The 14,756-nt window shown below is 43.7% G+C and overlaps 1 protein-coding gene across 1 annotated transcript in view; it reads left to right on the top strand.

Moving 5' to 3' along the window:
• The first annotated feature begins 5,432 nt into the window (after positions 1 to 5,432).
• Positions 5,433 to 14,756, top strand: part of NAMPT (nicotinamide phosphoribosyltransferase) — a 30,326-nt gene continuing 21,002 nt past the window's right edge. The window contains exon 1 of the mRNA XM_086746450.1: positions 5,433 to 5,626. Coding sequence (XP_086602576.1) covers positions 5,567 to 5,626 — 60 coding nt within the window. The 5' untranslated portion in view covers positions 5,433 to 5,566. The remainder of the gene's footprint in view (positions 5,627 to 14,756) is intronic.

The following is a 14,756-nucleotide window of genomic DNA, read 5'->3' as shown; positions in this document are numbered from 1 at the left end:
CTGAAATTCCCCTCTTCCAAAAATCAAAGCAAGAAGTCTCACAGCAGTCTAGAAAGCTAGTAATCCAACTCCCAGCAGAAATACATGCATTGACTTCTGAAGATAAGACCTAGTGGTGAGATACAGTTCTTGAGAAGGTATAAAGAAAAACTGACTTGCTGTGACTCACACTCAGAAGCACACAAGCGGACAAACATTTGAAGGTTAGCTGTGCTGAGGTGAATCGTGCTGACCCAGGTCCTGCAGTCATATAAACACCTCTTGGTAGCTGGTGTTCAGAAAACAGATGCTATGCCATGGACTGAACAGGAACTTCAGTAGACAGACCATCAAGCAGTATTTCAATAGAATATTACGAGGTTTATATATATATATACACATACACACACACAAAAGATATAAATATCAAATTACACATAATTTAGTGTGAGTGCTCACCAGAAGGATCTACCATCTCCTGTAAACTGAATCTTGCACTGGATTTAACCTTGTCCTACATACTGCATACATAAAGCAATTCCTCTTATTTTTCATACATATTACAGTCAGTTATTTATACAGTCTGCATAACACATAATTTTTAAAGAGTATTTTGAGTTATGATTTAATCAGACTTCTACACAAGCCTTTGGATAAACTACAGTGGAGAAATACTAGGCTTGCTTCATTCACTGAAAATGATTTAAAATGATGTGTCAGGATTTTTTTATTCACTTCTATGCAAAATAATCTACCTTTCTGTGATTCCTTGTGATTGGGATACTATTTAACAAGACTATTGATGGGTACTAAATGAGAACTAATGAGAACTAAATTCTTGAGCCCACTAAAATCTACTTAGATGATCTTAATCAATTATGCACTGATTAACACTGGAGTCCCAGTCATGTATCCAAGGTGAAAGAATGCTACAAGAACACAGAGGAAACACTGAGATGCCACAGAATGGTGTAGGATGGGAAGCATTAGGAAGGATAAGAGGAGATTTAGGAGACTTAGCCTTGAAAAAAAGTCAGGAGGCTCCACTCCGTTTTCCTCATAGCTCCACAGTGAAGAATTGTATGCGCCGAGATGCAGAAAGACAGATGTCTGATAACCTCCAACAACACCAACCTGTCTGCCAGGCACCGAGGGGCTTGGTGCCGTCATTATAAGCTTAAACACCTCCCTAAGTACTAGTTGCACAAAACCTAAAGCACAAAGGAGTAGAGCTAAAATTTTGTTCTTTTGCCAGCATATTTGATCAGAAAAAAATTAGCAATATTAAGAGGTAATGTTGACATTTAATCTGCCAATATGTCTTGGAATTATCGCCAAGGTAAAGTGAGCACAGGGGATTGGTTTGGGCTCACAATTATTGACCAAAAGAACCAAAAGCACTTTAGGGGGAAAAATTCACCCTCTGTATATAACCATGGTGTGTGTAGAAGTTTCAGTCACATAGATCTTCTAAGCAACGGCAATGGGACTCTCACAACTAAACAAAATAAATATCAAGTCTTGCAATAGTCATCGAAGAAGGGATGTAATGTAATATCCATCTTAATTTGGCTGTCCTTCTATACCTCCTAAGAGATCAAACTGAGGATAGCTTTCCTCCAAATACAGCAGCAGACTACATTATACACTTTATATACATACAATGCCGACTGAACACTCGTGCTGCACAGAATATCATTTATTATCAGAAATCCCTGGGGAACAAAACATATCCCTGGATTAATATTAATTTATTAAAGCTACCATTAGAGCTTTGTTTATTAAAAATACCTAAAATGAGTCTCTCGAAAAATCTCTCATGTGCCAAAGGAAAATGTTAGAAGATAATTGGTGGAGAACCCTGACTCTATCAGTAGGCTAAATGGTATCAGAAACAATTCAGCTGAACTCACATTTAAATTGAAGAACATGATTTCTTGGTATGGTTCCGTTTGAAAAGAGAAGTTAAGCCTCACATACATTACAAATCCCGGTTTCAATAAGCCAGATGAACCGTCCAAAGTTAGTTTCACAGACAGCAGATGACACATACAGCACAGTGTTTGAGGTTTCTAGGATCATTTCTCTTCTGCAGTTGTAACTACACTCCCACCATCTATTGCTGCAAGAGTTTTATTTAATTTTTTCCAAACTTAGAATATGTTCTGTTCACTAGCACACTGTGATTTAATACAGATCTGTTTAGCATAATACCATTTTCTATTAATACTCTGAAGTCTCCTAACTTTACAATATTTCATTGCAGATACAGCTTTAGATACGTTCATGTGAGCTAAATTAAACCATTATTCAAGTTCTGGCACATCATAAAATACAAGAAAGAGACAGTAGAAGGACGAGGAAGATACTGACAATTAAAAATCCTGTCTGAGCAAATCATCATTAGTTATTCTACTGAAGGCTTGAGGATATATCAGCAGAATTCTGTAGTGAGAAATGTCATTTAAAACAAAACAAAAACCAACAAGCCCTGTAGTATTTCTCTGACTTCTCTAATTTCTTGCAACAGTTGAGATAAAAGACTGATCTGATCAAATTAATTTATTTTTTCTTTTTACTAATCTGCCTTATATTAAAATAGACTTTCCAAACAAAAATGAAGATTCGTCCTTTATGGCAGAGAAATTTCTCCATGAAAAATACACAGATAAAGGACACGGTAAGGGGGAAAATTCTGATGTAAATGACATCACACATGAAAGTTTTGGGACAAAACAAGGGAGATTTGTATATAATTTCAAATTATCCCATAATCATGTTGTCATATTGATGGGTCACTCCATGAAAGGAATCAAAGAGGAGTCAAGGCAACTTCAGAAAAATCATTTTATATTTAAGGAGTATGTGGAAAGGGTAGAGAAGTTTTCTTGACTAGCATCTAAATAGCACTTCAAGATAAATTTTGCCAGTGGAAGACACCAGACCAGGTTGGCCATGCAGCAACAAACAAGACAAAGAGATAAGAAGGGGGAGAGCTACAGAGAGCCCTGAGAAAGAAAATGTCAACTTTTTTTTTGCTATGATGAGGAAGCAACAATAGGAAGATAACTTCATGTCCACGAGACTGAACAAGAGTAAGTGGAAAATCTAAGACAAGGAGAAGAGTTAGATGCAAGTACACAGTGGATAACAGCAATAATAGCAATTACTGTTGCTACACCCAGATTTTGTTGGAAAAGAGCACAGAGAGAAGCTGGCAGAGGGAAGTGTACAGGAAACTCCTGATGGACATCTTCTCTTAATGTTTCCAACTGCTTCACTGACTTTTTCCTGCTCCATAGGAACCTTTTCCCTCCTGAGAAAAATAACGGAAGTAGTTTCATGTAGCTTGATTATTGTTAGTAGCTGTCAGCGTTTGCCTTTTTTTTAAACAGTAAGTAAATAGTTTAATAGTAAGTAGACCTATTTAAACAAAAGCTTCTATCACATGAAGTGGCATAAAGTGAGAGCACACTGAAGGCAACAGGGGCACACAAGGGTAATCAACAGATTGTAGCTCACAGTGAAATTATGTATCAACCAGGACCAAGGGGGTCCAAAATATCTGGATCCCAATCTTGATCTTATTTTTGCAATTTTCTTGCATATTCATATTTCTATGAAACTCTGACTGGTGAAAACCATCTTTTCTGGATCATCTTAATAAACAATTACTTATACAATTTTGAGTTTGGATTCACCAATCATGTTAATCCACCAATGGCTTTACAGAAAATGCTCATCAAGCAGCTTTTCTAATGCAGTACTGATCAGTAGTACAGTCAACATTTAATGTTATTATTTTTCCATACAGCTAACTAGCAGAGAGCAAGACCACCATCTTCCCATCATGAGTGACCCATAATTGTGCCAGAAGCCATGTTTGCTACTCGCTCCAAAAGAAGCAGTTTCCTATTGTCACAGAGCAATTAAAAAAGCTAAATATTATTCAAAAGCATCAACTATTTACACAGATTAAAAGACCAATTACAATAAAATGAGTATAAAAGAAAGCTTTTGGAAGGCATATGCCATTTGTGATCAACACCTACCTACAAAGCCTTGAGAAGGCTCCAGGAAGGCCTTACTGCAGCCTTTCAATACTTAAAGGGGGCTGATAAAAAAGATGGGGAGAAACTTTTTACCAGGGCCTGTTGTGATAGGATGAGGGGTAACGGCTTTAAACTAGAAGGAGATAGATCCAGACTTGATCTAAGGAAGAAATTTTTTACAGTGAGGGTGGTGGAACACTGGCACAGGTTGCCCAGAGAGGTGGTGGATGTCCCATCCCTGGAAACGTTCAAGGCCAGGCTGGATGAGGCTCTGAGCCACCTGATCTGGTTGGAGATGTCCCTGTTCCTTGCAGGGGGGTTGGACTAGATGACCTTTGAAGGTCCCTTCCAACCCAAACCACTCTATAATTAAAAGAGGGCTAGGAAGTTTTTTCTCTGGAAAACTACTGTATTCTTCCACTGAAGCAACTGGTACTGAACGCTAGCAGTGGAGGTAGAGACAGACATTTTGATGCTCCGGAAGGCCCAGGAGCCCTTCCCCACTCGGCAATCCCAGCGCCCCGGTACCGGAACGCCTGACCGGAGCAGCCGCTCCGACCCTTGGCAGCTGCTGCCTTGCCAGGCGCTCACGCGTGCCTTCTCCTTCCCCCTGGCTCTCCCCTGGCTCTGTCTCTCTTTCCCCGCACGGACTCCGAGCACGCCCGCCCGCCTCCTCTCTCCTCCTCGCCCCACACCCCCGCCGCCGGTGGGCACGGCCCGGCGCGGCGCAGGGCCCCAGGCTCCTCCCGGCCTGAGGCGGCGGGCGGGTAGCCGGCCCTCCCTCACGGCCACCGCGTTCCCGGCAGAGCAGCAGCTGGCCCCGGGCACGGCACGCCGGGGTGTGTCTGCCCAGGGCACGGCCCCCGCAGCGCCCAGCGCCGCCGCCCGCCCTTTCCCGTAATGACCGCCCGCGGGCAGGGGCCGCAGAGAATCGAAACCCTCGGCTTCCACGCATGCGCACGCCGCTCCCGGCCCCCTCCGGCTGCCCCCTCCCCACCCGCCAGCCGAGTCGTCGCCCGCTCTGCCCGGCGTCCCGCCCAGCCACCGCGTTCCTGGCCAATAGGGAGAGAGCGCGCACTGGCTGCGCGGTGACGTCACCAAGCCGGCCCCGCCCGGAATCCAATGAAAGAGAACGTGCAGCACCGGGCTGTACCCCGCCTCCCGCGACGTCACAGCCACCGCCTCCCTTCCCCTGCACCGACCGAGCCCGGGCCCAATCAGAGCCTGCTTGCCGCCCTGGCCCCGCCCCACCCGCGCCGTGAGCTCACGGCCCCTCCTTCGGCGGTGGAGACGTGCAGCCAACAAGCGGTGCAGAAAGCCGCGCGAGGTCTCCGCCCCCCGACCGTAATCCCCTTGGCCCCGCCCCGCCCCGTCCCCGTCCCCGTCCCCGTCCCCCTCCTTTCTCCTCTCTCCCCCTCCCTGCACCGAGCGCCTGGCGGCGGTAGCAGCAGCAGCAGCAGCGGCGGCAGCGGCGGCGGCGCAGCCCAGTCCTGTCCTGTCCGTGCTGGCGGCGGCGCCTCCTCGGGCCCGGCGGCATGGAGTGCGCTGCGGCGGGGGCCGAGTTCAACATCCTCCTCGCCACCGACTCCTACAAGGTGGGCGCGGGCAGGGCGGGCGGGGAGGGGGTCACCTTTACGGGCGCCCCGGCGCCGCCGCACCGGACCCGCCGGGCCTGGCGCCGGGCCGCTCCGTCGGAGGGGCGCTGAGCCAGGCCGCCACCGGCTGCCTTCCCCTGCCCGGGGCTGGGAGCCGCCCCCCCCCACCCCGCCTTCCGCCGAGGTGTGAGAGAGGGTACCCGGCCTCGGGGCGGCGTGAGCGGGGACCGTTGGCAGCGCGAGCAGGACGGGGGAGGCCTGGCCGGGGGCTCCCCCCACTCCCCCTCAGCCCCGTGTCGCGGAGGAGGCGGCCGGGCCCGCTCCCCGCCCTCCGGCTCCAACCGGCTGCCCGGGGCCGCGCTGCTGGAGGGGCAGGGGGCGGGGGCGGTGGCGGCTGGGCGAGAAAAGAAAGTGAAAGCGGGCGGGGTGGGCGCGGAGCGGGGCGGCCATGGCGCGCACGCTGGCGGCGGGGGCCGCCCGCCATCCTCCGGCCGCCGGGGACGGGAGCGGGCGCACGTGTTGCCTCGGTCGGAGGGCGGAAAGCGAGCGGAGCGGTTACAGGGTTTGGGGTTTGTTTTTTTTTTTTCTTTCGTGTCTCGTTTCTCCCGCTTCGCTCAGCTCGGGCGGCGAAACGGTGCTGGTTGCTGGCTGGCGGCGGTTTTGTGTCTGGTTGGGATGCAGAGCGCTCTGAGGGGACCGGCTGCAAAACCCGTAATTTTTAGTCCTCTGTTTAGTTTCTGGTCATCACAGTGTCAAATTTGGTAGGCAAGGTGATTCAGACTAGGGAATCACACCTCACAATCCTCCTTTCGTTCCGTGAAACCCCTTGAAAATAGTGTTGTTGGATAGCAATGGCCAAGTACAGGCGCACTGTCTGCGCTCCGATCCGGTGATTTCTGACCCAGAAGCTCTTGATGTGCCTCAGAACGCAGGTGTGCCTGGGTCCAAGTCCTACACAGTGGCATTCATGTAAGCGCACGGATTCTGGACGCTGGGCAGAGGCAGCGTGTGACTCCCTGAGTCGGGTCATCCAGATGTGCCTTGTGTCTTGTAGACTAGAAAACTAACTTTTTTTTTCTTCAGGAGCTGCATTGCAATGTCCAAGAGGTTGTTGGTACCCTAAACAAAACTACATTAGCAGTCTTGATTATCATTATAAAGCATTTCTTATGTTATAGTCCTTTAAAGATTTGACCACTCCAATAGGTTTCGGGGTGGGAAGGGGGTGCTTTTAGATAGAAGAGTTGGAAAGAGCAAATGGGCTTCACGATGTTAGACCAGGTCTTGTTACTGGCTATCTACCAAAGTACAAGCCTCCGTATGTGCTCCAGTTGCTGGCTTGTGCTGTTGTACCTTTCCCAGCTCCTCTGTGATACTATTATTATGTCCTGGTTTTGGCTGGGATAGAGTTAATTTTCTTCCTAGTAGCTGGTGTAGTGCTGTGTTTTGGATTTAGGATGAGAATAATGCTGATAACGCAGGGGTGTTTTAGTTACTGCTGAGCAGGGCTTATGCAGAGTCAAGGCCTTTTCTGCCTCTCACCCCACCCCACCAGCGAGGAGGCTGGGGGTGCACAAGGAGTTGGGAGGGGGCACAGCTGACCCCAACTGACCAGGGGGATATCCCATACCCTATGACATCATGTTCTGCATAGAAACTGGCAGGAGCTGGCTGTGAGCCGCTGCTCAGGGACTGACTGGGCATCAGTCAGCAAGTGGTGAGCAATTGCATTGAGCATCACTTGTTTTGTATATTATTATTATTGTTGTTGTTGATGTCATTATTCCTTCGTTTTCTGTCCTATTAAGCTGTCTTTTATTTCAACTTGCGGGATTTACCTTTTTTTCCAAATCTCTCTCCCATCCCAGTAGGCGGGGATTGAGCGAGCGGCTGCATGGTGTTTGGCTACCTGCCGGGCTGAACCACAACGGCTATTGTTATATGGTGTTAAATAAAGATGCTCTTTTTGTAAAGAGATTCTTAACACTTATTGTCCCTGTTTGTGGGAAGTTGTGTTGGAAGACTGGAAGATGCTGATAACTCTTAGAGCAGCTCAGTCAAAGCATCCTAACACTGCTACTGAGGGCTCACAAAACTGCTTTCATGAAGGGCTTAATCTAGCTGCAGTACTCTTTAAGAACTACGTTTAAGTGTTTGTTATCAAACTTACTCAAATATGAAGGTCCACTTTTCTTCTATGTCTGAGACTAATCACATTAAATACTGTAGGGCTGGGTTTAAACAATAGCTAGTTTAAATCTAATTTGCACACTACTTTTCCTAAATTCGCTGGATTCACTCTAGAACCAGTGGTAGGGAGGAGCGCTGGAGTGGCAGACAACCAGTTTACTTCTATTTTGTTTGCTGTTTCATAGGAAAGATGATTTAGTAACATTCCAGGAGTGATAGGAATCTTAAAGAGGTCAAGTAAAGGCCTGAGTTGGGATGTTTGTTTTTTTTCCAGTTTAAAACTGAATTTGGATGAGATTTTCTGTGGCAGCTAGGAGCATTTTGTATTATATTAAAAAACGTTTGAATTATCTACTTTGTTAGGACTATTCAAATTGTCTCTCTTCGTGTGTTCTTTTTTCCAAATCTTAGAAACTCCAGCATCTTTGAACAATGCTTAAACAAGTAACTTCTTTTATCTTGTTAGGTAATACAAGTAAACATCACTTATCTTCTCCCTGGATGATACTGTCATTTCCTAATCAATGAAACACACTTAATGAGAGCACTTTCAGTAACAATCACACTAAAATATCTGGTAGTTTGCAATGTCAAGCTTTTACAGGAGTTACCAAACACTCTTACTAGCAATTAAAACAAAAATGAGAATTGATCTTGTGTGGTGTGTGGTTTTCTTTTTAAAGATATTTCTGCTGTATCCACAATTGTAGCATCTGTTTGTGTGCAGCACTGTCTGTATGTAACATTCAGACTGAGAAAAAACATCTATTGCTTCAGAAGCTGGTGATCTTATTGCAGTAGATGCCAATCCAACAAAGTAATGTTGGTGACGAAAGTCACGTGGAAATAAACAACTGGGGGGAGGTGGGAGGCGGGAGGGTGGAAATGTGCGGACTGTCCTAAACAGTATAACCCTACCTTAGGCAGCTGTCCATGAGTAAAACGTTCTGGTACCTCAGGGTCATATCTGCCACAACTCTTTAGTCTGAGTGTTAGCTCCAGTGTCCCAGTTCTCTGTTGCTACAGTTGGAAGTCTGGGGTGGAGAGTTACTGGTTTAGTGCCTATAAAAATTCAGAAACAAAGTAATTCATAGGCAAAGATTTGTCTGTTGACAAATCCAGCCTCCCTTCCCTCTAAACTATTTTCCTGTCTGTGTATCACAGGACATTTCCTCGACATTTCCTCTTAAGTAATAGAAGATTATCAAATATTGAGTTTCAAAATCTTAAAAGCTGTTTTTGAAGAACAACCAAGAGTCATGCTATTTTCTAGTATACTTAATATTTCTAGATAGGAATAGTTCCCAGAGGGTGAATTTCAGAGCCTTGTTACACACTGGACCCAGTACTGAGCTTCCATTCTGAACTGGGGCTTACTGAATTGTACAAGTCCTCCAGGATTTTGAGTCTGGGCTTCAAATTGTCCAGTTTATCTCTAACCCCCGTAACAAGATAAATGTTTTTACATCAGTTAGGTTTTTTTCTTCCTGTGTAATTGTTGCATATTCTTAAGCTTCTCCAAATCCCCCAACAGTATAATTCCTCCTGTGTGCTGGGTATTATTTGTCATCCCCTCAGAGTCTGGGTGTGGGCATATGGTATGGTGTGTGTGCATCTTGCTGATAATAACAGCAGTCTTTTTAATTCTTTGGATCGTAACACTTTCAAGAGATTAATCAGTGAGGTGCTACCTGGGGACCCGCTTTGTGTAAATGTCCAGTATAGCAATGATGCTTTTAGTAGTAAAATTTTCTGATAGTGACTCAGTATTACTGAAAAAGGGAAGCATTTGAAGTCAAAATCCTTGTTGCTAGAAAGTTGCAAGTGAGGGGATATCAGCAGGCTCCTTGAAGCTCACTGTTCATGCTGCATGATGTCTTACTCTTGTGTCTGTACCATGAAGTCCCTGTGATCTTGCCCCTCTGTGGCAGTGAGGGTTCTTTTCACTCGTTGCACTTCCCAAGCAAAAGGGTCCATGCTCTGCAGTTCCTCGTTTGCCTCACATTGACACACCATCTCTCCATTTTCTTTCTCGTTAATCCCCAATGCTCTGTTTATCCCATATTTGTTTATTTCTGCACAGGCAAGAAATCTTCCAGGGTATGTGTAGTGTGAAACTGTATTGAGAGGATCAGCTTAGCAGAGTTGTGGTGTTCAGTCGGAAGATGCCAGTGACTGGCATATACCAGGCCTGGGTTGGATGGACCATGAGCTGCTAGTGGGGAGATGCTATAAAAATTAGGACCGAACCTTGTTTGCTAAAGTAATCAGCTTATTTTGCTTTTACCAATGAAATGTATTGCTGTTGCCCGGAATATTTTGTAATTAAGTTGATAGCTATAATAAGCTGCCATGCAATTACCCCAAAGGAGGAGCTGACTTGCTATCTGGACTGTAAATGAGATCTGTTTCAGAATTCAATTCTTTCTGGATGCTTCAAGGAAGCCTAAAAGATACCTTTCAACTCTGTATGCCTTACATGTTGAATTTTAAGTATTTGTCACTTTGAATGACTTCTTTTACTCTGCACGCATATAGGAGAGCACTTACTTCTGAAGCACTTCACGTGAGTGTGTGTTTATTCCAGGCTCTGACAGCCTGTATATTCTTTATTTAGAAGGCTAGAGGTATGCAAGGGAAAGACATGAGTACTCTTTAGCTTATTGGTTTTGACTAGTACTTAATGACTGCAAAATATTATTTTCAGTAGCCCATATGTGTATACATATATATATATATATATATTTTTTTTTTTTAATGACAATCTTGTGTGGGGGTGTGAATGTTTTCTTACCTCCTGTAATTCTGTCAGTGGAAAAGCATTGGAAACTTGTGGCTCAGCACTCCTCATAAGAAGCGATCTCCGCTCTATCTAGGTTTGTTATCTTCCAAGCTTTGATTTGCAGTCACACAGTCCTATTACAAACCCCAAGTCATCATTGCTTAAAGGAATACTTCAAGTGTACAGAATTCAGCCAATTTTTAAATTAATGGACAGTAACTCCTTCCAGAGTCATTGCAGCTTTCATTGTTGAAAAGGTAAATGATTTTCTTTGTCATTAAGAAGCAGGAAACTTGTAGTAGTGTGTAGTACAGCTGACTATTCACAAATGTGTAAACAGCAAACATAAGGCATTTTGTCATCTTTGTTATGATAATCTTGGATGCAAAACACATGGAAATTTAGTGGCAAAGAAATCTGCTGTAAAGTGTTACCTTTTTTAAACATTGTATTTTCTCTGAGCAGTTTAGAATACACTCAGTTCCAGTGCTTACACTTGACCTTGTTTTTTAAATGAACGTGGACATGGTCACTTACAGCATCTCTGCTGATAATGTGCAGCTTCCATAGGAATTCAGTTGCTTGCATGTGCTTAGTACCGAGTGATCTCTCTCTTTTTTCTTTCTTCCCACCACCCCCCCCCACCTCTAGTCCTCTGATTTTTCAGTACATGTATAAGAGATGATGGATGAACAAAGACATTAAAATTGGTACAAGATCAACCTTCAGTCATAACCTGCATTAGTTAGTCCCTCTCATCTCGTAAGAGCAGATATCTCCCAATATTCTCATTTAGGTCTTAAACATTATTTGCTTCACTTACACATTCTTAATAAGGAGTCTCAAGTCTCCCTCAGGCTACTTTCCTGTGGCAATTTGAGGTGTATAACCAAAATAGTAAGATTATACTTGACTATTAGTTTTGCGGGTTGGTTTTTTTTGTTTGTTTGGTTTGGTTTTTTTTTTTTTGGGTTTTTTTTTTTTGTGTGTGGTTTTTTTTCTGTTTGTTTTGGGTTTTTTATACTCACTTGCAAGTGTCTTTCACTTTACCTACTACTGTTGGATGCCCTTTTTGTTGACTTGTTAAAGATTGGTTCTTCTGAGGTTTCCTCTTCTGTTCAAATAAGATTATCATTTAGCCACACTGACTGTTGGTTTGGTTTTTGTTTCCAGTTTTGTTGTGGTCTGCATTCCTTTTGTGATTGCTTTGACAGCTACAAAAGCATCCTTGTTGAATATAACTGCTAGTCACAGTTGCGAGGTTTTTTCCCTGAAGGGTGTCAGCAATACTTTATAACTGCGGTTGGCTGTGCCTCCTCCCATTGAGGAATACCTGGTAAAGCATTCCCTTTGTCCTCAAGCGCTGGTTCATCTCCTCATTGTCATTAACAACGTTGTTTTCCATATAGGTTATTGGCAACCTTTAATTTTTACCTCTACATTGGGTAAACATCATAAAGATTTAGGTAAAGCAATCTTTCAAATCACAGCTTATTTCCACAATATTTCCAAATAATATATAATACCATAGCTAACGGGGATCTTAAGAGGTGCTTTGCACAAGTTTCCCCAGTGTAAATGCCAGAAGCACCACTGCAGTAAAATCATCTGACTCACTAAGTTGTGTATGGGTGTGAGGATCCCCCAACTATATCTCTTCCAGCATGAACAAGCCCTTCTGATATTGCATCGCACAACTGTAGCTCTTATTTTCACTTGTCACTTAAACCAGGCTGCGGTCGATGTTCACCTAGACTGGGAAAGACATCGCTCATGTCAGTGTACGAACAAGACTTGCGGTGCAGTGACCAACCCGTGCCTTGGGCCCTAGTTACTTGCTGCAGCCCTGAAGTGCCCTGGCCGAGTGGCCCAGCCACTAGCTCCCGTGCTCTGGCCATGCTTCTGGCTTATCTTCCACCTGCCCCTCTGATTCTTCATGTTCCTGGCTGTACAGTGCCATGGGTTCAGCAGCTGTGTTGTTCTGTACCCATTTTGCACTCAAGTTTTTTCAAAATAACTCCAGAAAGTTCAAATACCATCTTAGTTGAACTGATATCATCTTACCGCTTGTAGAATGGCAAGATCCTGCTGGCTAGATATTTGGGGTTTTGTTTTCTTCACTGTAGGCAGAGCTTGGAAGCATCTCTCAGATTGCTCATGTTAGCACCCATCTGACCAACCTGAGCACCAGGAGTAAACCACCGATTGAGAATTTGGCCACGCCTGACTTCTCTACTCATGTCAGACTTGATTTTCTCATGTTTTGAAATGGTTGAGATATAGACTTAAATAACCTTTTAAAGTAATTTTATTGCAATCTCTTGTCCAACAAAGCTTGTAGATTATAAGATTATTCATCTTTTATGCCAAAGGTTTTCTTATCTAGCCTGTAAAAATGCAGCCTTTACCTCAGTCATCCCTGTTTTGTGATGAATACTTGTTAATTCCTTTTTCTTAAAATTTAACTCAGTGTTTGGGGTGATTTTTTTCAATGGCTGATCTAATTGCATTTTGTTCTTCATGGCTTTTCTCAAATGGCTGACTTGATTTAGTTAAGTAGATGTCCTTGTGGAGATATTATTTGTTCAGAATATATACCTTTACTTGGATTAAATTTAATAAGGTGCTATCACAACTGGAATAAAAGTGCTCTACTTCAGTCATAGTACATAACCTTGTAGATGGCTGTTCCAAGGCTGTTTGTCATACTTTTTGTAGACAAAACCTAAACCACAGCCTTTTGAGCTAAATATCAAAAGGCCTTTGAAGATATTTTGGGGTGTTGTTTTCTTGTAAGGGTCTCTTAATCCCAGTAGAGGTTTTGTTTGGTTTTGAGGTTCTTTTTCTGTAGAGAAGGGGTTTCCTATTGACTTTACAGTCACTCCTGCTTATCAAGAACCCGTCTGTACAAGTCCTGCTTCTGTCATCCCCTAACTGAAAGTGTGGAATTATCAATACTGGCTCGATCTGTAAGTGACATAAAATATGTTTCAAATATTGTACGTTATCATTGATTGTTCTTTTCACTCTTCTTTAGAATACAGAAAGATGCAAAACTTCATCTAACAATAAGGGAAGTTGAGGCATTTTTGAAGCATACTTCTCATTGTCAAAGTGCCTTGTAGTGGTTTGGTTTTTTTTTCTGTTTGGCTGGCTGGTTGATTTGTTTTTAATGGCATTCTTTGTGTCTTCTGTGAACTGCTCCTGCTCTATGCAGCTTGATCTCTTTTCAGACTTTCTTTACCACCAGGCATTTCACTGCATACCAAACGTTCTGACTGTCGCTGTGGTGGATAGGTATTATTTCTCCACGTCTTGGTAGTCCAGCTAATGATCAGAGCTGCCCTGATGTTTTGTGGGTAGATGCTCCTCCTAGATATGGTGCCCTGCCCAAGAGCTTGGAAGCAAAACAGATGGTGCGATAAGTGAACAGGGAATGTAGGTGTTGCGCTTAACATCTCACATACCGACACAGCATGCCTGGAGTAAGCAGCGGTTGGGAAGTGGTACTTTAGGATTGTGATTGTATCTCTGAATACTGAGTACTCTGTGAGAAGCCCTGCGGACAGCCAAAGGCTATTTGAGCTTTATAGATAAAACTAATAGCATTGTGGAATGTCAAAGAAAGCACAAATTATTTAAAATTACAGATGTAAATATTGCTTAGATGTAAATATCTTAATTGCGAGGGATGTGTAGTTTTCACTGTTTAAATAGGTTCTAATGTGTGAAGAATGTAATTGAATCTTACACATATAACTGATGTAAAATTAGCTTATCTCTTTCAAGTACTTGATAAATTGACATTTCTATCATATACGAAACTTTTGTTTAGGTTTGAATATTTAGAAATAATGGTTTTCTGGACACTAGCTGGTATGTATTTTCAGGCTAAGATCTAATCTAACATCAGAAAAATTAGCTAAATCTGTGATCTAGTGCTTGAGGAACTTGAGTGTTTGGTTTTTTTAGGTTGAAACTGCCAGCAAGGTAGTCTGGAGGAGCTATTTCCCCAGGTATGCTACATAAAGGATAAAGCTGGCTGTTAGCATTCCAGCCTGATTTTAGCCCTCAAGTTCTGATTTGCAGCCAGAAGCACCATATTTTGTGATCATGCTTTAAAGCAGAGCTAGAATGAGAAGTCTCTAAAAACCCGTA

This window comes from Chlamydotis macqueenii, chromosome 1 (genome assembly GCF_036417535.1).
Source record: "Chlamydotis macqueenii isolate bChlMac1 chromosome 1, bChlMac1.mat, whole genome shotgun sequence".
NCBI lineage: Eukaryota > Metazoa > Chordata > Aves > Otidiformes > Otididae > Chlamydotis > Chlamydotis macqueenii.
This window is presented reverse-complemented; position numbering and strand designations above follow the sequence as displayed.